We start from the raw sequence: 26,082 nt of genomic DNA, 5'->3' as shown, positions 1-26,082 counted from the left end.
CTTCCGTCGGAGTCGAGAGACAATCCTTCCACTGCCTTTTTCAAGGAACAGGCCAAATCGATTTGACTGAGTGTTCATTAACTCCATCATTGTGTTCTCTTTTACATGTCCCCTTACTGACAGACCATACATTTCTGCCAACTTATTGTTCTCCATTTATTTTAGGTTTGGTTGTTAATTGTTATTTTATCCGAGGGCCCTCACCCTTCAGGTTTGTCAATTATTGTATTATGTTGTGTCAAGTTCACTTTGCTTGTTTTACTACAGGAAATATTTTACACCCTAGGAGAAATGGATCTAGTGTGGCCCACTACCAGTTCCCTGATCTTGTTTGAGTACTCCTTGTGGTATCACTATAGTGACTTCTATTGTATGGACTTTATTAATATTTTCGCCGTGTGTACAGCGCTGTGATACCCGCAAGGGTCATGTTCGCGCTTTATAAAACTTTCTAAAAAAAATCATAAATAAATAAATGTTCATGTTGGAAAAAGCATCATCTTACAGCTAGAAGTGTAATACTATATTAACACTACAACAATGCAGCCAAATGGTTTCATTTTAATATAGTAATTCAATGCTGCTCTATTGCACTTCTAGTACCCTTTTGCTGCACGGTACAAAAATATTAATTAAATGCCTCCGCATCACCTTCTTTTTTCTTTGACGCAACCTTCTCTCTCTTTGGATCATCATCGTCAGCACCTGCAGAAAACAGCCATATTGTCATTCTATTTCAAAGGAGTTATGGTTTTCATTATAAAAGCACACAGTTTTCAGGCAAAGTTTTGTCAAAATTGATAATTACAGAAAATGCGTTATTGTGTATCTGTGACTGGATACCTTAGAACTTATAGTTGGTAAAAAAAAATGTCCCTTGGGTACACTTATTGCTTTGATGCACTGTTGAAGAGAGGCGTAGTTCAGAGTTGTTTCGGTTCCAAGTTATTTGGATGAAAGTGATGTTTTGTTTTGAAAATGTACATTTGGTTAATTGTCATGTGTTTTTGGATGGTTGAAAAACAATTGACCAGTCCATGGCCAATAAGAATAGTTACATTTCATCATAACCTAAGACCACAAATTATTGGGAAAGGTAACATAAATAGAAAAGAATGTGCACTGAATGAAACTTAAATTCACCTTCCGGTGTTGTACAGAGTTCACTAGTTTGCGAATTCCTAAAGTTGTGTTTAGTTGGTGCACTTCAACTTCACCCACGTGAAATTTCATGCAAAAAGAGTTTTCGCAAAAGAATTCTCTCGCCAAAATTAACTTTCACTGCTTTTTCTCCCACAAACACCACAGCAAATTATTTCTGCAGCACTAAAACTATTTTTTTAAAGTGAGTTTAGGCAAAATTGGAAAACTTTAGACATTACATGGGGTAAGGAGGTGTGATGAGAGGAATATATTATTGAGACCATGGTACCTCAATGAATGTTCATGTTGGAAAAAAGCATCATCTAACAGCTAGAAGTGTAATTCTATATTAACACTGCAACAGTGCAGCCATATGGTTTCATATAAATATAGTAATTTAATGCTGCTTTATTGCACTTCTACTACCCTTCTGCTGCTCCATTTCCTCCTCATCACCTTTTTTCTTTGCCGCAACCTTCTCTCTCTTTGCATCATCCTTGTCAGCACCTGCAGAAAACAGCCATATTGTCATTCTTTTTCAAAGGAGCTATGGTTTTCCTTATAAAAGCACACGGTTTTCAGGCAAGTTATTGCAAAATATGAAAATTAAAGAAATTGCATTATTGTGTACCTGCAATGCAATACACGTCACACTTACTGTTGGTTGACTTATAGTATTTTGTAATGCATTTAAGCAAGGGTATAGTAACAATCCTGCTTTCCAATCGATAGCAGATATTAACAATGGATGAGATATGTGGTGGGGACTGAGGATGGGAGAGGGGTCTCTGAATAAAGTGTTGGGAGGAGAACATCATCCTTGAGGGAAACGGGTTCTGCCATAATCGACCAACCTCGCAGACTATTGGGCTAGTACTCCGATGGCTATAGACATTTGAGAGGAAAGAAAGATGGGACAGTGCTGACCCCCTGTCACGTTCAACTTTCCAGTAGACATATAAGTGTGAAGGACAAAAGAGTGTCCTCACCTCAACTGCTCAAAACATGATCCATGCTTGGCAGCCTGGGCCAACCTGTCTTCCTCTAGCAAATGATATGTGTCTCAGCCACTGGACTGTCTATTAACACTAACACTGTCTGCCCTGCGCAGGAAACTGGGAACATAATCAGGAAGACCTTCTGGTAGCTGTAACACCAGCTGAAATGGCATCACACAGAATACGCAATTTAGGGAGGCCCATCCATAAGCCGTTTCTGTTGGCATCCCTACGGGCGGGATCACAATACAAATCAAATAGAAACATGTACGTTATTTCTGGCTCACTGAAAGCAAATTCTTAGCATGTCAAAAATATTTTTTATGTGGGTCCTGGTTACAGACCCCATTTTGGAGGCCCATTTCTAGGACCTACTTTTTCTGTGACTAGTGACCAAGTTCAATAAGGGTATGAATCAAAGAGAGGTTACAGGGGGAATAGACAAGGGGGACCAGATGAATGTTCAGTAATCCCGGGGTGGACCGAAAGAGCAGAAGGAGTCAATGAGTTTTTCTCCCAAAACAACTCCAACCACGCTGGCAAGAGTCCCATCAGGGGGAAGAGATAGACATCTTTAAATACACTGTGTTTCAAAGAAAATGAAGCATGTATTGTAAGTAAATCTAAAAGACATCCGTTTAGACTGAAGCGAGAAGACAAGCACACCTAGGGAGACTAGTTAATTGCCAAATACAGAATATGAGCTTTATGTCTGCAATGAAGGAGAAGCAATTCTTGCAATGACACATTGTACTGAACCTATAACTACTGTGGTTCTTCATGCCTGCACAGACATGGGAACTCATATCTTGCGCGAGGTCCCTTTCTGAACTCATCCGTCGTCGCATGTGCACCAAAAAGAAAGATGGCTTCTGAAGCCGACTCTGTGCTAGAGAATACAATCACACAGCATGATGGTGAATTCATGGGAATGAAATTGATGTATACATCAGCTAACAAATATGGAACTAGAAGCACTTGTGGATCAGTAATGAATTAACTATGAATGGCTTAAACAGAACAACCCTGCAGAGCCTCAACAAGAGCAGGTTTTTCCTCTGAGAAACAAACACATTAACGTCAATCAAAACTACTGGCATGACAGGTCACACGTGTCACAAATGTCTGTTGAGCAGCGGGCTCCCATGAATTTAATGACCCTGTAACCCAAGGAAAAACATTTGAACCCCTTTGATGCATAATGGGAAGCCAGTGTAGGCATGGAATACTCATTCCCTTTTCAGGTCTCTCCTAGCATTGCAGCGCACATACGCTGCTTGCTCTGCGAGGCCTCATGTAAACAAGTCAATTTCAGAAGTGGAGTCTAGGCTCCGCCCATTTCTCCTTTTGGCTTTCGTCATCGTGCATGCTAAACCCTGATTTCCATTGTCAGTGAGGCATTTTAGTCCCTCCTTGTTGCCGCCCTGTCCCCTTTTGGTCCCGCCTACCCGGGCTGGATCTTTTACTCACGGTGTTATCCAGTTTCCTTTAATTATTGGGTAGGCACTTTTTTACGCTATAGGAACTGGTTCTAATGTTTGTTTTGTCTTGGAGCACCCGGTGCAGTGCTCGTGTTTTCAGACCACTCGTTTGCTCTGCTATCGTTCACCACCATCCTGAACTCCGAGGGTTGGGGACTGGCTTCTGGTAGCCCGCGTCTCTGGAGACATGCTAATAAGGCTCTTGTCACCGCCGCGACGGGCGTAGCTGAGCCCGGGCTCTACTAATTTTGTATTTATTCTCGCAATACATTAATCTTTTGACTTCAATGAATTGTGAGAATAAATAAGAAATGAATAAATAAAGCGCCGGCTCCGCTAGGCCTATCACGGCAGCGACGAGAGCCTCGTTAGCGTCTACAGAAAAAAAAGTGTTCCTCTCCTCTCAGGAGTCTGCAATAGTCACTACTTGGGCAGGATTCAACAGATGACACCAGCAGTGGTGCACCTTTTAATCATTTTGAAAAATAAAAAAATTACATTTTGGAAAACAGCAAAAAAACGGGATATGGGTAGCAGTGCTTTCAAATGTTTTACTTGCTCCCAGCTGCTGGTGTCTTGCTGCTGCCAGTCCACTTAACCTCCCAGTGCCTTCCCCACAACACCACCTCCCACCCATCGCAGCTTGTCCGGTGCTATTCCCAGCTGCTCGTTTTCTTTGGGTTTAATTTGAAAACTGTCCACAATTGCCTTTTTACTGATGTGTTATTCAATGCAGTAAATAGTTGAGGTGATGTTTGAAAGGCTAATATACACTTGTTTTTTAAATCGAAAGACACGCTTTCTGAGAGTTTGCACAATGACAACGTTTACGCTGCTTCCCTTTGTATTTAACATTCAGTGAGGACAAGGCGCGATCAATGAGCACGTTGCCCTCCATCAGATCTGGAGCCTGGGAGTATAGGAATAGAAGACTCACCTGATAACACTGATAAAACTGGCAGCTTCAAATTTTAATAATAGTGTGTTTTGAATGCAAATGCTTCTGGAAACCATAATGTCTTTGTTTTATGATGATTGTGGTAGATGGGATGAAAATGAATCAAGTAATTTCGATTTTTGAACAAATACTAATTTGGAAAACATGTTTCGACTAAAACCAAAAATATATATACTTTTTAATATTGTGTTTGAAATGTGATACCAAGTGTTCATCTCGCAACTAGAGTTGGACTTATTTGAAAATATTTTTTTTCCCAATATGGCCCACGCTTCTGTAAAGCTGTATAGCACTCGACCACTCTGCTAACAAAACAAGCATTTGCAATGCAATAGGTCATGCATTTACGCGAGTTTGAGCTATAGACATTGCAAATGATAATGCCTTTTATTTTTATTTTCAATTTTAAACCATAAATAAAATGCATAGTCATTTACAATGCCAATAGTTTAAAGTTGCATAAATGCGAGACCTATTGCATTGCAAATGCTTGTTCTGACAAGCAGTCTGGTCATTGTATTCCTCATTAGCCGAAACAGGCAAGCATTGACAAGCCCCATAGGTCTTGCCCCTTGTTATGATAAGAGTTTGAGAATAGTTGGGCAAATCTGAGTTTGTTGCCCCCAGCTGCCCTAGAAAGAAAATCCCATATGAAGCAAGATCTTACGCTACACCTATATGGAAGCTGTGTGTAGGGTCCTTTGGCTGACCTGACTGCATTAGCAGTGTTAATCTGACCCTCAAAGGAGAGGTGTTTTGAAAATGAGTCACAAGATGCAGTTTGTGTCATAAGTAGTGAACTTAAAAGGCGTACACAGCAAAATATTGAATACATACTTTTGACAAAGGCACTTGACTCGTGTAGCATATTTAGCAAAGGCCTATATGCATGCACATCTTTAATTCAAGAGCAAAAAACAATATTATCAGCAGCATGTTATCACGATGACATAGAAAAACAAATGAACTAAGGATGAACAGTGACTAGTACTTTGACTTTATGGCATGCTAAGACATCAAAACAAAAAGCAATTTGTATACAAAAATGCCACAGGCCAACACTTAAAATGCCATTTTAAAATAAATACATAAAGAACAAACACTGGCATTTAATTATAACCTAGACATAATGACATATTAGCAAGACTAACAAACATATTACTCATGTTCTAACCAATGTGGCGCAATGTAACCTTCTAAAAATGTAATGTTCTTGATGGCCAGCTCATCCAAGCAATTGCAAACCAAAAAAGCTCCATCAAAGCCTGTGGCTCACTGCAGCTGACCCAAAGCCCACTCTCACTGTTCTTATTATTCTACTTTTAGACAAATTGAAGGTCTTCCATACATCTTACACTTCCTATACAATGAACTTCAACGAACTATGATAACAGTTCATCAGGAGCCCAAGGCACAGACACTTAAGTTCATAGATTACAGTTCCATAAAATACCCCTGCCCCAGCACAGTGGAGTAACAAAACTTCGGGGGGGCCCCCTGGAAAGTACATTGAGGGGCCCCCATGCTCTGGACCCAGTCAGGAGCTCTCAGACCAGAGTGCCGCTGTCCATGCACAGTGCCGGAGCCCACTGGAGTTCAGGAGCTGTGGGGGCTGTTGTTACGCCACTGCCCCAGCAATTATAAAAGAATTCAAATGGGAAAATATTTTTTTCTGCCTCAGTGGCTTTAGGACAGTTTACTGTTGAAAGTATATTACCTTTCAACCATACCCATTTATTTCTGCAATGTACATTTGATAACCTTAGTGGCATAAATCATACTGCAGTTTAGTAAGATTTCCAGATCCCTGTTTTTTTTTAAATCGGTTTCTATTTGGTGGTGGTAATTTTCAAATGTTAAGAGTTGCATTATTTAGTAATCCAAGAGAGAGATCTGGTGCCTAATGCCTTCATTGGTGGACAGAAAAACCCCAAAATATATAATCAAGTGGCATGACAGGCCGCAATACCAAGGTAACGGGGAGCCGCGTTCCTAAAAACCGAAGGATGAGAAGTGGCTCTACTGGCCACCCAGGGTAAAAAGGAAAAGAGGAAAAAATACAAACTCAGGTTCTTTTCCTAAGAATCCTTACCCACAACAATAAAAGCTAGAACGTGTGGTAGGTCACTGGCATGGTACAAAAAGTATCAACCATACAGAAAGAACACATCGTCGTTCAAGCTATTTCAAAGGAACTTCAGCGTGACAATTGTATTAGGCACACCTGATGCATCCGGATGATCATCTTCACTGTCAATTTCTTTCACCTTTGTCAAACTTCGCTTTAACATTGCTGGAGAGAGTCTGCGTGTCTTCAAAACTGCATCATCTGCTAACAATTACATTAATTTACATAAAGGTTTAAAAAATAAGAAATGTTGTTTATTAAAATAGCATGAAAATGACCACAGTCAGGGCTTTAAGTGGTCCGGGTCTCACCAGTGCTGAGCACCGGCAGTTTTTAAAAGGGGGCCTTGAAAAGGGTCTCCATCGGGCTCTGTTTTGTGCCCTGGCACAGTCGATCAATTTTTTTCCGGACTGCAGTGACAGCAGGCACATCGATGTGTGCCTGCTCACACTTCTCACTAGTAGAGATGTTGCGGCATGATGTCATGCCAGGTGAGCGTTGTAGGGGAAGGGAAATCCTTTAAAGAGAGTAATTTTTTCTCTGGATTTCCCTTCTCTTTTTGAAACTCAGGAGCAGCAACATTGTTGTGGTGTCACCAGGGATTTAAGTGGAAGCTTTTTCAATACTATATACAAGCCACAGGTGCTGCTTATTTATGTTATGCAACCAACAACCATTGACAAAGCAAATAGTCCTGACTTGTTGTAGGAATTATGTTGCTTGTTGTATCATACATCTGAATGCAATGACAGAACCAGTGGGGCAACACATTATGCACCATTTCCTTGGGCACCTGTGACGGGATGCTTCATTTCGCCCATTCGCCTTATTCTATTATGGCCTCCCACTCTGACCGGGAGTGTTCACCGCGGCTGAGTCTTGCTCGTCCAAACAACTGGCTTGCCTCCGATTTACCGCTAGTGCTGACAGCGGTTTTTTGACTTGGTGCCCCCGCCCGCTTCACTCCACTTTGGATTTTCCCAACGGAGTTTGGTACCTCTGTCATACTTGGGCCGATGTTCTACAACCCTCCGGAACGTCGCGGATGACATTGTTTTGCCTCACAGACCTGGCATTCCTTTGCACCCCACGGGGACCTTATTTAGTCTTACGTTGTCCCAACAGGTTTTAACCCTTGCAGATACCTCCTGGACTGCCTTACCTTCCTCGCCCTTTGACTTGGACCATCCCCCTACTATTCAGCACTATATCAAATTCAAGTAACCTGGTCCCGATGACAACCTAAACTAAGACAGGTCGAAACGCCGCCGACCACCCAGCGTTGTCTCTGGCTTCAATGTGGTCAATCTAATCAATCTAAATAATTTAAAGCGGAATATTTATCTTGTATATACCTTCATTTTTGTTATTAACCACCAATCTTATTGTAATTTTTGCGCTGCTAACGCTGTTTTGTTACCTCATTGTGTCACTGCGCCGTTCACTATCACAAGCACGTCAAGTGCGCAACCCACTTATGGTTACTTATTCATATAATGTACTGTAGTGCTGTTATAACGACTTGCAAATAATAACCTTTTTTCTTACAAACTTATTTGGGTCTCCCTTTTTTCCTTCTCTCCTTTGATTAATTCCTCGTGATTAATTGCCTTGTGAATGATTACCGGCTGAGACATTGTTTTGTGTAGGCACACTATACTAAGCACAGATTTTTAGCTTAAGTGTTTTAAGCCACGCCCTTAATTACATCAGCCACACCCCTTTGAGAGGCCCCTCCAGTTTTTTCATACCACTTAAAGCCCTGACCACAGCACATAAATATATTTGCAGTAACAGAATTTGGATTTCAAGCTGGTAAAATCTGCCTGTGGTAATTTAATTGGTTAGCAGTAAACATCACAATATTTCACCATATAATGTTCCTTTTTGTTGCCCGTGGTATTTCAATAAATAACATTTTGCAGAAAAATGAAAATCTTGCTGACTGCTTTTACAGCCAACTCATTAAAAAATACCATTGACACAAATCTGTTTACTATCTACGGCCAATATCTGTGACAGATTCGTTTCCTGCCAACAAGTAAACAATTATATATATTGGTAGCTGACTATAACAGTTTTATACTTCACCACAGGGCCAAAGTGCCATTAAATTGTAAACAAGAGTAAAAATTGACTCACCCATCGTGTCAGTTGGGACTTAAAGGTTGAGACCCTATTTAATTGACAATTACCCCTAAAGAACTTTATTTTCTGGAAGGCCCTGCTTCCAAACCTCTTCCCCTTTTCAGGGCTGTAGCACAGGAGTAGAAACGTCATGAGAGAGCCATGCACAAAACCGTACCTCACTCAGTCCCCCACTCATAAAGTACCTGGCATCTCTACACCCTCTTCAGTACATCAGGCAAACCCACCCACATTCTTCTGAGTAAACTCCCAAAAATACATGACACACTTAGATGAATCCTCCCATGGCCAACAATGGTTTTACCACCTCACTCAAAGTTGTCATGTTTCCAGTCCTGAACCTTTCACCCACAAATCATTGTCATTATGTCTGTCGGTTTAATTAGGTCAATGGAAGCAAACCAAGACTACATCACCCATAATGCATTAGACTGGCACACAAAACCCCATGACTAAACATGGCTCCTTAATGAAATGGAGCAAAAATCACAGGCCCAGAGGAGACCCCACTCCCATCATCGGCCAATCTAAAAAAGCCCCTGACACCTCCCAGTTCACGTTATGTGATACCGTCCCCCCATTCCCCTCAATAATAAAAAAATCACTACCTGGTGTGTTTCTTTCTCCCACATCACCCACCGCACAGTAACTCAACTAGAAGCCAAACTCAGTTGTCTTGCAGTGAGTTGCAGACATAACGCGGTGCTGACTGTAGCTGTGTGAGAGCTGCTCGTCAGCATGGCCTCCATTTTGATGCCACTGTGGGTAGAGTCAGATCTGCAGCAATTAGGGGAGATGGAGGTTCGTGACCCAGGGGATGTGACCAGGAGCAACCCATGCAGGTAAGAGCCATGGGGCCAGGTGGGAGAGGGGGGGATTTTGACAAGAGGACCAAGAGGGAAAATTAAATAAATAATTAATTTACCCTTGTGTTCGTCTGTCGAAATTACCTACCCCCACACACCCAGCCCCACCGCTCTCATCTGCACGGTCCGCTCCTGGATGTGACAGATCATCACAGCCAGAGCATGGACTTTGCAACATCAAAGCGGTGAAGCAATGAAACTTTTGTTTCACTGCTCTGACTTCAAAGCAATATCTAATTAGATTTTAAAACATGTTTTCACACTGGAGGCCTCCAATGGAAGTAAAACATAACCAAGCTGCGTGTTTTTGCCATACCTGGTGTAAGTTGTTCAGCATTTTCCTGGTCTGCTTTTATCCTGTGTATGTTTGGCTTCACAGTGGCCACAGTGACCTTGGGCTTATTTGTAACACCTGTTAGTGAAACACAGGAAAATAATGTAGACAGGTCAGAAGGTGTTTCAAGTGACACTGAACCAGACAATATCTAGGTCATCTTCCACTTCTGTCAATAGTAAAAACAATTACTGGGTTTTTCAAAAAGGTACTGAGATTTATTTTATTGTAAAAACATGCAGTACTTGCACGACTTTGATCTTTCATAAGACTCCATGGCTAGTCGAAACAGAACACATAAATGTATGCCTTTTTGCTGTGATGACACATTATTACTTATTTTTAAATATTTTTTTTTCACCCATGTGTGGCACAGGCATCAATAATATCTTCTATTTGTCTACTGTAAAACCTCTATTTCCAGAACTTATAAGTAAGGAAATAGTGTTCTTGTTTATAAAGGTTTCAACAGAAGGTGCAGTGTGAGTATGTTACAACATATTCGAAAAAACAACTTCAACCATTTTGCCTTTTCCAGTGATTAAAAGGAACAATGCAAGTTTACCATATTCCCACATTTCGATATTTTCCACAGATATATTTTGCCAGTGTAAACCTGGCAGAATACATCAGTGTGAGGAAGGAGGGATAAATCCCGTATAAATCGATGTGCAAACACTGATTTCCGTGAATATTCCTCATTTAGAAGACTAAGGAACTGATCACGATCTTGGCGGATGGAATAGTCCGTCACAAACGTGACGGGTATCCCTTACGCAGTATTACAAGTTCCATAGGATATAAAGGAATTGCAATTTTGCGGACAGGGTACCAGTCATGTTTGTGACAGAGTAACCCTGTTCGCTAAGATCGTTATCAGGCCCTAAATCTTGAAGTAGTATGAAAATTGAGCCCCAGCGAAAAACACAACAGGGAAAATACCAAACAGCGTTTTGAGGCACTACCCTGGAAGGAAACTCATAGCAGGTAAAACCGGCATACTCCTAATAAGGGTCTAGATAGAATTTACATTGCTTCATTCATGAAATTGTGAAAAGAAAACATTAATATTTGTATAGACAATTACAAAATAAATTCACGTTTGCATGGCCAAAGGTTTTTGCGAACTTTCAATATTCCTTAGAAAACGTTTACTGCCGCATGTTTTACTTACTTAAGGGTCTTTATTGGCGCCAAGCAAACACAAGGAGATGATGGACGGAGTGCTGAAACTTTTCAGACACTCACCCACAGTCACAGATCTGGGTTGAACCCATCATCGTTCTTTAGCTCACTCCACCACCCCAGTTCAGACATGGCCATATGCAAATCAGTCTGACCCTGTGCCTCATGGGAACAGTCCAGCCCGAACTGCCAAGCCAGGTCTTCCCTGGACCGGAAACAAGCATCCTGGGACTGGTTTCCGGGTAACACCACCACGGGTAATACCTTTCTTCAGTATGAAGATATACATGGAAAAATGAAGTTCTTTTCATTGTTAAACAAAACTTCTCAATACCGTGTTGCCACAGATAGCTGCATAGAAAAAGTTTGTCGACAGATGTGAAGAACCTCCATTGGTCTCTGCGACATGCAGTCCCAAGTGGATAGTTTGTGTCATTCAGCTCTGCACAGGAGTCAAGTGGTTTGGGACAGTTGGGATTTCCTTCATATTTATTTTTCATGGTGAGAAATGTCCATGAACAATATACTGTTTGGTACATTGATGGATGTACCTATCAGTACCCCAGCATTATATTTTGCATTATTTGGCCATGAACAATTATTCGTGTGTAAGAGTTGTGATAGCAAAAAGGAGGGTGAATGCTTACCCATACAGGGACAGATCTTACCCAACATCGACAGATCTGTGCTGCAATCCTTTCTTCCAGTTCTTACTTTCCCAGGACCATTTGATGGAAATACATCAAGATTCCTGCCTGAGCAGGCCACCACATGCAGCCAGTATCATCCACTGTGCTTTCTGGGAGGAAGATGAGGGGTATCGTTCTTAGAAACTGATCCGAGGAGAGAGATTTGTCCAACCCGCTTTGGTTGATTTTGAAATTTTGTGTACTGCACAGACTTTGATGGACAGTGACCTTCTGCCCACATACCAGCACTTGGAAATATGTACTGGAAATTCTGAGCTGTTTCTTGGAAATCAACATGGAATAAGTCCGGTGTCGATCTTGTGACTGTTGAGCTTTAAAGAATGTGACTTTAGGTGGTGCCCATTTCCTCTGGCAAAGAACACGCTTGAAGGCCTCATTGAAGGCTCTTCTGGCGTACCCTGCCCTGCTGGTGAGGTTGCCTGCAAGGAATCTCCTCGTAAGCCCAACAAGTCCAGAAAAGCAGACACAGAACCTTGAAAGCCTTCTCTACAGCTTACCAGAGACCTGAATTGGAGTGCATCAAGAAACGACCATTGATAGTGTAGGTGAACAGACAAGATACTAGCGGGCACAAATTCTCCCTGCATCAGTAGTTTATTGTTTAGTTGTTTGTAGACTCTCCTGCACTGATAGAGATCCAGCACCTAGGTGGATTGTGAGCTAGCCGGATTGGGACAGACCAGTGTGATTAAATGCGCAGCTTGAGTGCCCGTAGGCTTGCATCCATTTCTGAGAGTGGTTTGCTCCCCTTTTACAATGAGACTAGCCTCCCTGAGCAATAACCACGGATCCAGAGAATCCAAGGTTGAGAGACAGCCCTAGTGTTCGGGACCTGGAGCACCTAATCTTAAACCAGGGAATACCCTAATCTCCCCGGCTACAGTGACTCGCTTTTCAAAACATGTTTCTCTTACTCAGATCATGTTTGTATCTCAATTGCACACTTAGGTTTTGTTAGGCAAAGCTCATGCCACAAACATCATAACGCTAAAATGGGTTGCTCAAATCTGGCTTCGTAGTTCTGTGTTTCTGTCCTGCACTTAAGATATATTGTTTGGTTTTGCTAGTATTTACCAAGCCTGATATACAAATGAATAGTGACGTAACACTTTATTTACATTGCCATGAGGCATGCATCAAAAGCTATCACATTTTCAGTGCAGCACACAAACCGTTCAAAAGAGAAGAAAGTGCTGGGGTGATCCATCCTGCCCCACGGTGTCCATAACTAGCTGCGCTGTACCGAAACCTCTCACCTACCAGGAAAGAGTTATTACAAACTTTGGAAAACAGAAATATCAGTCAATGGAAGTCTACAAAAGGAGAAGCTACACTATGAAAATAACTAGTTTCCACAGACCAAATGTGGCTGGAGTCTGACTGTCAAACCTTTTCCAACAACAGAGGTATTAAAAAAAATCTATCTACCTGGTTGCCGTTGTGATAATTTATTTATGTCAGGCAAGCACAACCAATATTGAATAATTTTGTTACAAAATAAGAAAACGTTCACATCTTCACAGTGCAGAGAGGGATTGATGTGGAGCTGGCACCAATAAATAGACCTTATAAAAACATGTTTTTCACTTAACATCTGGTTCATAAAAACTTCATGATCCTTTTCTCACACTGTGGAATAGTACACATCCAGAAAAATACCAAGAGTCCTACAGCAAGAGTCATTTATCTCTACCTTGGTCTGTACAAAAAGCTGTGCTTCAAATGAAATTTCTGTTGTTCGCGTGGTAGCACATGGACAGTAAGTGGTTAAACACACACTGACACACACACACACGCACTTTTATAAACTCATCCTTGTTTTAGTAAGCAACATACGAGAATACCTAAACAAGGTGCAATAACTTGCATTTTTAAGCTTAAACTCCACTGTCTTTTTCTGCTCTCCTCTCTAACACTTCTTTTAAAATGTAGGTAGACTGGCACAGCATGTGGTAACGTAGGCAAATCAGGAGTTAACCGACACAGCCTACACCATTGCATGATTTCCAGAAAAAATAGATGGCATGATGCAAGGGCAGAATTTCTGCATAAAGAAGGAGCATTCTATGAGGACAAATACATTTACGAAGCTAAGTCATGATAAATGTAGTTTGATTGTCTACAAAGGATATGCTTAGTGCTTAATTTTGAGCCAGTGTTGCTGGTGGGGGCCACCTTCACTTATTTTTCGATTTATGTATTTAGGAGAGTATGAGAGGGAAAAACACACAATTTGGGAAATGATGGAGGAAGAGAAAGACAGAAAAACCATCAAAAATCCAGAAAGCAGAAACCTGCAAACGTGAGATTAAGATGGAGGGGGTGTCTGCAAGTGGATGAAAGAGACATGAGGTGGATTTAAGACTTCACAGCCTTATAATTCAGCATGCAACATTTAAGTGCATCAACTGCAGGCTTCTGAGCAGAGCTTCCAGCACCCTCACTCGTTCTTTGACAAATTAAGCACTGGATGTGCTTCTACAAAGATTTCAATATATTTTGGGATAGAGGAAAAGTTACTGAAGAGTTTGCAGCCCCCCCCAAAAAAAAAGACCACATTCACTTGGGAAAATCCAGGAATCTTGTACAAAATGGGATGTGGACAACTAGCGGTGGCTCCACCGTAATGGTGGAGGAGGGTCACCCGAATAATCAGAGTCAGTCACAGAAAAATAAAATGACAACGGAAACAATATCATTTTATTTTTCTGTGACTGGCTCTCGTATGCGTGTGCGGCGGGGCCAGGCCATAACAGGCAGGTGGTGGGCAATTAGAAGTGTGCATGTAAGTTTGGCTGGCCATTCTAGGCCGGCCAAACAGAGATGTGCACTTCTATTTCTCCAACCCAGCTGTGTTCACAGCAGGGTTGGAGAAAAGCCGCAATCAAGGCAGTGTCTGAGCAGCGTAGCAGGCTGCTCAGACCAATCCTGGTGCTGCTCTCATGGAGAGCAGCATCTGGATTGACTCAGCAGCCTCTGCCTTCCCAGAGACTGCTGGGAGAGCACCAAGGTGGCCGTCAGTGTTAGAGGCAGCAGCGAAAGGTACTTTTTAAAAAATTATTATATTCCCGTCCCTCACCGGCCAACCCCCCACCTTCGTGTTGTGGCAGCCGCCACTGTGGACAACCGATAGTGGAGAGAAAAAAAATTCCCACTGTCTGAAATGTGAGAATTTTTTTTTTATCTCCTGGTGCGTCAAATAACACAAACAAATAATTAAATTTATCTTAAATAGAGGTAAGTGTCATGCAGTAGAGAAAAACTCCAGGAAAAGAAAAGGTTAGGGGAAAATTCTTGACAGTGGACACAATAGGTTAATTAACAGAAATATAGAGTTTTGCATAACAAATGTTGGAAGGTTTTTTTTTGACAATGTTGATGAAATCTTTCATATCTTTTGTCAAATTTACTTATGTCACAAAACATCTACTTCATCTTATTGACAAAGAAAGTCATGAAAAAATAAACTGAACAAAAAGATCTTAAAATTATCTCACAAGTGAATAGACTTCACTCAATGATGAAAACATGGGATAGTACATTTAGAAGAGCGATGCCCAGCAAACAGTTGCTGCGGTGGTGGCTGGTGATTGAAAGTATTGGTTGGGCACAAATACAAACATGGAATTGCCTCATGTGAGTTATGTTATGTTACCCTATTTGTAAAACGCAACCTATACCCGGAGGTGTCTTGGCGCTGATTCCATGATCAACAATGAGCAGTAAAAAGAGAGCCTACTGATTGAAAAGCCAAGTTTTCAAGAGTTTCCTGAACTGAAGCAAGGAAGGGGCTGATCTTAAGTTTATTGGGAGGAGGCTCCAGGATGTAGCTGCTCTGGCCGTGAAGCTTATACCATCCTATTTAGATTTTTTAAATCTAATTGAGCTTATTCTAAAAGTGCCTGTTGATCTTAGGTTTCTAGTTGAGGCGTGCCATTCTTCAGGAAAGTGGCCCAGAATCGTGGAGAGCTTCCGGATTCTATTTTTGACCATCAGCCAGTGAAGGTCTTTAAGAGCAGCAGAGATGGAAGGGTGCCTGGGCAGGTCTAGTAAAAGGTTGGCTGTGGAGTTCTGAAGAACTTGCAATTTATTCAGATATTGGGCCTGCAAACCAATGTAAATGCCATTGCAGTAGTCTATCTTCGATAGTACTGAAGTGGAAATCACTGACTTCCTAACACAGATAAGTAGAAACGTGTATATTTTTTATAAGTATTCTCAAGGTGTTGTAGGAAGAGGAGACCACTGAGTTGATTTGATTGCCTAAGAGTAAGCGATCATCGATGATGACCCCTAGACTCTTGGCTTTCCTGGTAAGGACGGGAAGAGGACCCATATCTGCAGGCCAACAAGTGGAAGACCAGAAGTTGAGATTATTGCCGAGTATGATCACCTCGGTCTTTCCGGCATTGAGCTTAGGCCGATGTTTATTCATCCAGCCATCAATATGTTTCATGCAAATGTGGATGCAAAGACAGGCGTCATTTGCATTATTTGAGGCTGATAGCACAATTTGCGTGTCATCCACATACGACATGAGAGAGAACCCAAAGGATTGAACCAGAAGGGCCAAATCTGTAAAGTATAAATTAAAGACGGTGGGACTAAGTGAAGAGCCCTGAAGAACACCGCAGGGCAGGCGAAAAGAGTTTAAAGAGAAGGCATTAATGTTGATGACGTTTTCTCTGTCTGACAGGAAGGAGGAAACTAATTTCAAGGCAAGATGTTTAATACTTTTTGCTTCCAGACGGTGGATCAGAGTGGAATGACCCCTCGTATCAAATGCTGCAGACAAGTCCAACAGGATGAGAGCAGCTGATCACCCCTCCTTCAAGATGAACCTGGCAGTCTCTGTCCTGTGTTCCGATCTAAACCTGAATTGGGTGGGGTCCAGGCGATTAAAATCCTTGATGAACTGATTTAATTGAATGCTCATCACTTTTTCGACTAGTTTAATGGGGAAAGGGAGTCAAGAAATAGGCCAATAGTTGGCAGGATCTTCAGGGACCAGGTTAGATTTTTTCAATAGAGGCAGAATGGAGGCTCGTTTCCATTGGGATGAAAAGATGCCTGTTCTGAACATGCTGTTGAACATGTTTGAGAAATGAACTGCAATAATGTCGGGGACCAACTTAATAACTGAGGGCGGGCAAAGATCATCCGGAGAACCTGACTTGGTAGTCAGGATGAGATTTTTTATTTGCGAGGTGGAGACATGGGAAAATGAATCGAAAATGTTCCTGCACAGATCATTATCAGAAACGCTGACCCCACTGTCTTGAATGTTGGGCGGAGGAAGGTTGTCGGAGTGATCAAAGGAGTTAAAAATTGAATCATTTTTTCCCCTGAAATGCGAGGCGATCTCATTGCAAAAGGACTGGCTAACCCAATCCCTGTATAATCAGGTTGTTTAGTGAGCTTATTGATGACTTGATAGAGTTCTTTGGCTGAGTTTTTAGCGGATTCAATTTGCGATGAGAAGTAAACTGCCTTTTCCGTTACCAAGAGGGATTTATATTTTGTTAGAGAGAGTTCATAAATTTCTCTCTTGTGGGACTTCAATTGAGCTCTCCATTTCCTCTCTTGGCATCTGCAGCATTGTTTTTCAAGCCTGAGGGCGTCTGAGAACCAGGGGGCGGACGGACGGGTCCAGCCTTGGCCCCCTTTTTTTATAGGGACTATTTGAGAGAAGGCAGAATTGAGCCATGTGGAATAAGACTTGGCTGCGAGCTACGGATTGTCAACAGCAGGTGGGATTGACGAAATCAGTAACTGCTCTAATTGATTTTGATCAACTTTTGCCCGGACTCTCTGCTGAGCTGACATAATCCTCTTATTCAGGGCAGTATCAACTGCGGAGCAGTTAATTGTGAAAAAGATGGCTGAGTGCTCGGACCAGGCCAAAGGGACCACTTTGAGACTAGAGATATCATTCCTATTAGAAAAAAGTGCATCAAGCGTGTGACCTCCGCTGTGTGTGGAATCTTTGCTAAGAAGTTTAAGGTCAAAAGCATCCATCATTTCTAGTATGGAGACTGTGTCCTTGTCTTCATCTTGTTCTTAGCGAAAGTTAAAGTCACAGAGGACAGTAAAATTAGCATTACAAATATCTGCCTCGAGTAGTGAACTGATAGAGCTTAGGAAGCAGGATTTAGGACCAGGCGGGCGGTAGATAAGTGAACCCTTAAATGTATGTTTATTAGTGAGCCCTAATTTGAAAGACAGTGCTTCACAGTCCTCAGACTGATTGGTAGTAAAATAAGCCCTAAAATTCTGCCAATAAATGACAGCCAATACCCCTCCTTCCTCTTTTTAGTGGGCGGTCTTGCCTATGCAGACGATAACTGGAAGGCATAGTTGTGAGAAGTTCAGTCATCGAGGTGTTAGTAGCCCAGGTTTCCGTAATAAACAAGATGTCAGATTTGTGAGAATCAATGAGTTCTGCTACTTCGAAAGCGTGTTTTACTAAGGAACGGGCGTTGACTTGGGTGAGGATTATATCCATAGAGTCCTGTTTTCCTGGTGTTTTCAAGCTAGAATCAAGGAAGTTAGCGAGGGAGAATGGGCCAGGAAGCCGGAAACCACAGTTATTACAGGTTCCCTCTGAGCCTTGGCAGAGAACTAGCAGATTAAAACAATTTCAGTTGAGGTACCGTTTATTTAAGTCATGAAGTTCCTTACTTGAGAATGAAATTCCAATCCTGGAATCTGAGGCCAAGCTGGCAGGGGTTCTAGCGCTAGGCACGGTCTATGTGCAGACGGACGCAGACAGGCTTGCCTTTGGTGTGACCGCTGTGTGCGTCCGCTGAGCAGACGCACTGTGGAAGTCATCATATAGCCCTGCATATGAGGGGTGTTATTACACACAAGCGCTAATCGCGTTCTACAAACAAGTTGGCACCAAAAAAAGGGACAAACCTAGTGCCCAGCAACCCCGCTTACCCTACACAGGCTCCCCTGTGTGGGAAAGGTACCGGGAACAGAATATAAAATAAATCAAAAGATGAGAACGAACTCATAAAACCAATTAAAATGGGCTATTTAGCCATTCCAAGATGGCGCTCCCAATTTCTTTTTGTTTAAATATGTTTATTGGTTTCCATTTTGTGGTGTGCATCAGGTCGTACAGTTACATCACAATGCAATTATTTAAATTCAATAATTTTCCTGAGCAGTCTTACATCTTAGTGTTCTTCCAATAAAATATTAAACTGTGTACAACATAACATTAATTTAACAGGGTAAAATGCTTCGTTCAGAGCATCATATAACACATTACCATGTAGCCTGTCTGCACACTTGTGGGTCACAAACAGCTATGTGTATTCTTGGATGTATGTCCCTGCCGAAATCCCTACTACTCAACTGATATCTGTCATATGTTGCATTGTTTGGCCTGGGCAATTGTCAACGGTGGGGGCACAGTTTCTGCTATGCAGCATGTAGCACTGAGTTGTAACGCATACATTAACTCGCCTCACACACTTCGTACAGTCCAGCAGATATTGGCTAGCTGCTTATTCAGGTGCGCTATCTAATTCCTCAGGGTGATTCTGCCATGTTGACCAGAAGTCCACCAGGATCGCGTCCCACTCCGTCGCTAGTGGTTGCTTCCGAATACCTATTGCATCTTCTTGATGCTTCGCTATGCTCTCTGCTTGTGCCCAGCAAAGTAGAGACTGAAACCAGGATTTCCCCGGTGGGGGTTCAGGGGATTTCCATTGCAGCATGAGTAAACGCTTGGCTACTATAAGCCCTAAGTCTATGTAGCAAGATGTCTCTTTGTATTTACTAGACCTCTGGTATAATCCAAAGATGCATACCTCCCACGACCAGTTAAGCGTGTGCTCTGTGCACTGCGCTAGACTTCTGGTGACTACACTCCAGTAAAATCGAATGGATGTACAGGCCCATAGTATATGTAGTAAATCCGCTCATGCCTCACCACATCTAGGGCAGCTAGTGTCTGTTCGGTTAAAGTATTTGTTATTTTGGCTGGGGGGGGCAAATAAGCCCTATGTACAATATAGTACTGTATAAGCCAAAACCTAGTGTTGCGTGGGATACGGATAGGTCTCTCGAGGATTTCTTCCCACTCACGTTCAGTGCTGCGGCAGACGCAGATCCCTATCACAGTGGGCGTGAAGGGACTCTAGTTGCGGTGCTGTGTGCACCCTCAGCGATTCCGCAAACCATCTGACCAGATGGCGACCCACGTGACCAGTTCGTGCAGGTATTGCACAGTCAGATGTGTGGTGGGCTCCTGCGTGATGTTACCCCACGCCGCTTGTAGCATGCGAGCCACTGCCGCATGTAACACGAACTGACCCTGGAGCAGACCTGAGTCTTCAGCAAGTGCATCGAATGGTAGGAGTTGCCCATCGCTAGTAAAATCTCTTAATGTTAAGATTCCCGCCTCCTTCCACTGGTGCAACTCCACGCTTGTGACAGCCTGGTGTCTTCTGGGTGTACCTAGAATAGGGAAAGAGGGCGCATATGGTGTCACACGGCTCGTGACTCACAGGCCGCGACGAAAGCAGTAGTGGGCCACCTCTACCAGCAACTGGGCTAGCGGTCTGTCCTTCCTTTTGGGATGGAACAGCACTACCATCTGAGGCTGGGTGAGTTCCGGGGCGTGGGTCGCTGAGTCTTCTAGGTGGCACGCGCCGAGCCACCTCGTTACCCAATGAAGCTGCCTGCCAGGTAGTATTTTTCTATATTGGGTAGTGAGAGCCCTCCGTCAGTCTGTGAAGGGTACATTTTAACTAGCGCCACCCTGCTGCGCAAGCCGCCACAAATGAACCTCCGCATATCCAGTTCTAGACTTTTAAACAGCGTTGGTTTAAGACACAGGTGCACATTTACAAAGTGGTACAGAAGTTGTGGGAGGACTACCATCTTGAGTAATGCAATCCCCCCCATGACCGTCAGGGGTAGAGTGCCGCAGAATGACATCTGCGCTCTCGCAGTAATGGCTCACACTAGGTTACCCTCAAGGAGGTTGGTGGGATCTCTATAAATAAGTATCCCGAGGTATCGAATGCCGCTGTTTGCCAATGTACTGGCTTGCCGCTAAGGAACAAATGCCGGTCTAAAGTGGATTCCGAGAAGGGGTACAGGAATGATTTGTCCCAGTTTACTCGAAGCCCTGAAACATTAGCAAATTCAAGCAGTATTATGGCTCCCGATCCAGCAGCGTATAGAATTTAAGGCTATATGCTTAGTACACAAGGCTATATTTGGAGGAGGAGCCAAGGATGTTCAGAAGCTTTTTATTCCTTACTCACCCGGCCGGGTCTTAAGGTCTACTACACAAAGCCTCATCAAGATAAATCGTATACGTAGAGTCAGATGGGGTGGCAGAGCCTTTTCTTTCCGTGCCGCTGGTCTTTGGAATAAGCTTCCCTGCTCTATGAAATCAATTGGCAACCATCCAGCTTTCAGAAAACGGTTAAAAACATGGCTCTTTAATGAGACTTGCTGATGAAGAGGACGTCTTTTCCCTCTCTCCCTACCAGCGCCAAGACGCTCCGGCATTCGTTGCGCTCTACAAATAATTATCCTATCCTATCCTATCGTGGCATACGATGACCTAACATCTCTGAGGTATATGAGATGGTCATCAGCTTACAATGAGATCCCATGCATGCCATCCTCCAGGGGAATTCCCCACTCATCCTGTGTTTTGCTTAAAGACTCGCCAGTGGCTCAATGGCCAGAGCAAACAGGGACGGCGAGAGCAGGCACCCCTGCCACTTTCTTCTCTCAATTGGAATCCGATCTGATAGGTATGGGCCGGTCTTAACTCTGGCCACCGGTTGGGTGTAGAGAAGCTAATCAAGGCTTAAGAACTCCTCCCCCAGATCGTATTTATGCAGCGCAGCAAACAAGAAACCCCACTCCAGGGTATAAAATGCCTTTTCCAGATCTAATACTAGGCATCCAGAATGATCCCAAATTTCCCTGGAGTAATTAGCTACTCTAAAGAACCGATACAAATTCGGGGATGTACTGCAAGCCGGCACAAAAACGTTGTGGTTCGTATGAACCAATTGCGGCACCAGGGAGGCCAATCTATACACCAGAAGCTTAGCTAGAACTTTATCATCCGTATTTAGCAGTTCTAGCAGGCGGTATGAGCCTAGCAACTCCATGCTCCTATGTGGCTTTGGTAATGACACCAGCAACGATTCAAGCAATGTGTCTGGCAGTGTCCCTATCTCTAGCGCATTGCTATACATGGAAAGAAGATGAGGTGCCAATGTTTGCTGATAGGCTTTGTAGTACCTAGCCGGGAAGCCATCGGGTCCCGGAGCTTTACCCATGGCCAGCGGGCGTATCCCTTTTTGTACTTCCATCAATGTGATTGGCTCATTCAGTTCGTCCCTCTGTTCAGCAGTGATGTGCGGCAGGGTTAGTGGGGAGAGAAAGGAGACTAATTCCTCTGCAGTCGCGCGGCGTGCAGACTCACATACTCTGGTGTAGTGTGATATAAATTCCTTATGGATATCGTATTGTTTGGTGAGTAGTTGTCCAGAGGCGGACTGTAAGCATAGTATAGGTAACTGTACGTGTTCCTGTCGGGTCATATGTGTGAGTTGTCTGCCTACCCTATCAGCTGCGGCGTGAGTGCGCGCAGCATGTGATGTGTAATTTAAACAGCGCAATCCCTCTAGCACCTCTGCATGCGTCTTTCTTTGTGCGTCTATTGCCTGTTGCATGGCCCTACCGTGTACCAAGTCGGCTTCGTCTGGTGAGGGTATGTTCTGTATGACTTACTTCATCGTCGAGTTTTCTAACTGACCAGTTCAAACCCAGACAGTGTCCCCTGATTGCCGCCTTTCCTGCATCCCACAGCACCCCTACGTCAGTTACAGAGCCAGGATTGTCTTCGAAATATGTGTCTATCGCCGCATCTACCACCTGCCTAAATGAGGGGTCTTCCAATGCCAGGGGCTGCAGCCTCCAGTGGTGGGTAGTGATACTCTTGGTATCTCCCTGTCACTGTAATACATGGGGGTTGTGGTCTGAATGCATTTTATCCAAATAGTCTGCACTGATACACTGTGTTAGTACCTGCTGATTTGCAACAAAACAATTGATGCAGACATGTTGTCCATGTGGGTGGGAGTAATAAGAGTACAGGCACGACTGTCGGTTTAGGGGTCTCCACACATCTGCTAGACCCCCGCGGCGCAACCACTCACTCGTATCGCACATTGGGTGCTGCAGTTGTTTGTGACAGTGGAGTGAAGGACCTGTCTATGGTAGTGTCAAGGACCGCATTAAAGTCCCCCTCCTAGTAGCCAGGGGACATCACACCAGTGTGAGAGTAAGTCTGATAACGCACGCCAGAACTTTGGTTTGATTTGTGTTTAGGGCATATATGGAGCCTAGCACCACATGCTTCCCATTCAATCGCCCCTTGGATAGGAAATATCTGCCAATGGTATCTATTTCAGTCTCTTCTGGTGTGTTTACTGTCCCTGGTCTAATCTAAATTAGGGCCCCCCCTAGCAAAAGATGAGTAACCTGGGGCCAGTATCTGGCTCTTCCACCTTTGCTGGAGCTTACGGATCTCTGGCTGTGCTTTGTGAGTCTCCTGTAGGAGCGCTATGTGGGCTTTGTGATGCTTAAGATATGCATAAATATTATATCTGCGGGCTGGCGTGTGTAAGCCCCGGATATTCCAGGTGACTACATTTGTGGCCAACATGTGTCAAAAGAAGCGTGCAGCACTGTGTGGGCCCCTCCCAATATGCCCAGGGCCAGATGGCTGTATGTTTCGTACTCAATGTGCGCAAGGTGCAACCATGATTGTACGAGGTTGATGTGAATGTCAGTGCATAGCATTGGTGAGAGAGGGAGCTGTGCGGGATGAAATTGGGGTAGAGCAGAGGGACAAAAGGTATCTGCCCAAACATGTAACAATGCCATGTGACAACTGACGGCTACAAATGCCGATTCGGTCATTTCAGCGGGGGAAAAACAGATTGAATGAATTATAGTTAGCGAAAAGTGCCCTAGCACTGTGGTCCAGTGTTACCAATATGTTCACACATGGTGCGCTCAATTTGTGTGAGGTACTAGGCACCCGTCAGTTATTGTGCGCATAGCCCCAACCCCAACCCAGCGTGCCTCGTGCCCCAGTCCCTGGGGTGCCATGTGTAGTGTATGTCTAACTTAGAAGGATGGGTGCTTAGATGAGATGCAGATACTTACATGCTGGATCACTTGTAGTGAGTGGAGCACCACTACATTAGGGACCACGGGAATTGTCTGTAAGTCCTCACCATTTGGCCACATTGCTAATGAGCTACCTCTGCTCAGTGAATGTTCCGACGAGGCATCAGTGCCTGTGCTAGGCCGTCTGCTTCTCATGCTCTCCACCGCTCTCAGGACGCCCTGCCTTTCTTGCAGCACTTGTTCTGGGTTAGGAGCAGCCTTCGATTGCCTTGGCGAACCCTCCGTCTGTAACTTGTATCTTCTTTGGCAGCTTCAACGACCTCTTGTGCTTTGTTCTCCAGCGTTACCTCTCTGGCCTGGAGAGGTGGGCTGGCCTGCGGATTTGAGCCATGCATCTGTTGCTTTGCTGAAAAAATGAGCGGACCCATCTGTGATTACTCGTAATCGAGCCAGAAATATGAGGGAGTACTTTATGCCTAGGTCTTGCATTCGCATCTTGACCGGGAGAAACATGCTGCACTGTTTCTGTACCCCTGCTGCATAGTCCAGAAAGAAAAGGACCTGCGAGTTGTCTACTTTAATTGACTCAATTTTCCTGGTTTTGCAGAGTAGCATGTCCTTGTCTTTAAAGTTCAGCAGGCAAAATAGGAAAGGGCGAGGTTTTGCACCCGGTGGTGGTCGGCGCGATGGCACTCTGTGCGCCCATTCTACTGCAAAGTAGTGAGAAAGCGAATCTGTAGACAGCAAGGACTTCACCCAGGATTCAACATATGAGGGCGCGTCTCTTCCCTCCGCACCTTCTGGCAACCCCACCACTCGGACGTTGTTCCTGCAGGAACGGCCTTCGGCATCGTCCACTCTGTGCTCCAACAATCGCAGCCGTGCAGTGAGTTGTCTGACATCGACGGTTAGTGCCTTAGCGATCTGGGCAACCTCTGCAGTGTCCACCACAAGTTCCCCAACCCTCGCAGCCAATTTCTTGTGATCTGCATGGAGGAGAGTAAAGTCCGATGTGACTTTGTCAATGCGACTCTCGAGTGACGCTTTGGTCTGTGCTAGGGTTTCGCCATGCACGCCACCGCCTGGAGCACCGAATCTATTTTGTATTCCAACGTGGATGGATTGAGGGTGGATTCCATGGCAGGCCGGTCTGGCTGTGTGGGGTTGGAGGCTGGCTGCGTGTGCGGAGCACCTGTGGCCGTCCGGTTCCTGTCCATTGTGTGGTGTGGGTTGTGTGCTTTTCTTTAGCAATTGCGTAGCTGGTCGCACCTTAATGTCTTTCCCGGAATCTACAGAGGGCTCCGCACGTGCAGTGCGCCAATCAGTTCTGTGGGGGGTAGTTGATGTCGGTCGCCTGAGGCCGGGTGCCGTCTTGGGTAGGGTCCCTTTTTTTGCTTGTGTCAGTTGTCCTTGTGTCTCCTTACTGATATTCAATGGTGACGCTGTAGGGTGTAGGCACAGATCACCCCCTTAGCCCTGGAGGCCCACTCTCAATGTTGCAAGGCAGTTGAGGCTATGCCTCATAGGAGGCTAGGTCCGCGTCCATTCGCCGTTTACTCTGTCATGACGGACAACGCTGTGCGTGTCCAAAACATTGTTGCCTGGCCTAGTCTTGTGGGGTCTGCTGCCGCCACTGGTTCTAGGCTCGCCTCAGCTACAGTTGAATGGAAATACCGGTGCAGCCATGTACCATGTTCCCTTCAAGTTTGCTGCAGAGTGTTGTTTATGGCAGCAGTCCCCCAGTATGGTTCACCGTGAACAGGTTGGGCTCAGGAATGACTTCTGTGTGGGCCCAGTCGGCACACCATATAGGTCGTGTGTAATGCCCTCTTGGCCACAGGATGACAATCAGGCCTCAAATTCGCAATGCGGGCCAGTTTAACTCCGCTTCCAGGCGGGGCTGTTTTACAAGTGCACAGCCCACGTTGAGCTGCTTGAAGCGAGC

At 44.1% G+C, this 26,082-nt stretch overlaps 1 protein-coding gene across 23 annotated transcripts in view; it reads right to left on the bottom strand.

Annotated features, from left to right (window-relative positions):
• TMEM40 (transmembrane protein 40) overlaps nt 1–26,082 on the bottom strand; it is a 270,106-nt gene that overhangs the window by 105,756 nt on the left and 138,268 nt on the right. For 5 of the 23 annotated variants that reach the window (XM_085624612.1, XM_085624610.1, XM_085624601.1 and 2 more), the window contains 4 exons: nt 10,039–10,134; nt 6,805–6,912; nt 1,600–1,650; nt 652–705 (listed from right to left, as the gene is read on the bottom strand). In XM_085624612.1, the coding sequence (XP_085480738.1) occupies nt 652–705; nt 1,600–1,650; nt 6,805–6,912; nt 10,039–10,134 (309 nt within the window). Of the gene's footprint in view, nt 1–651; nt 706–1,569; nt 1,651–6,804; nt 6,913–10,038; nt 10,135–26,082 lie in introns of all 23 variants that reach the window. The other 18 variants (XM_085624616.1, XM_085624614.1, XM_085624617.1 and 15 more) reach the window with 5 other exon arrangements.

The sequence above is a fragment of the Triturus cristatus genome, chromosome 9, assembly GCF_964204655.1.
Source record: "Triturus cristatus chromosome 9, aTriCri1.1, whole genome shotgun sequence".
In the NCBI taxonomy this organism is placed as follows: Eukaryota; Metazoa; Chordata; class Amphibia; order Caudata; family Salamandridae; genus Triturus; species Triturus cristatus.
Note: the sequence above shows the minus strand (reverse complement) of the source record. Positions and strands in the feature narration are given on the sequence as shown.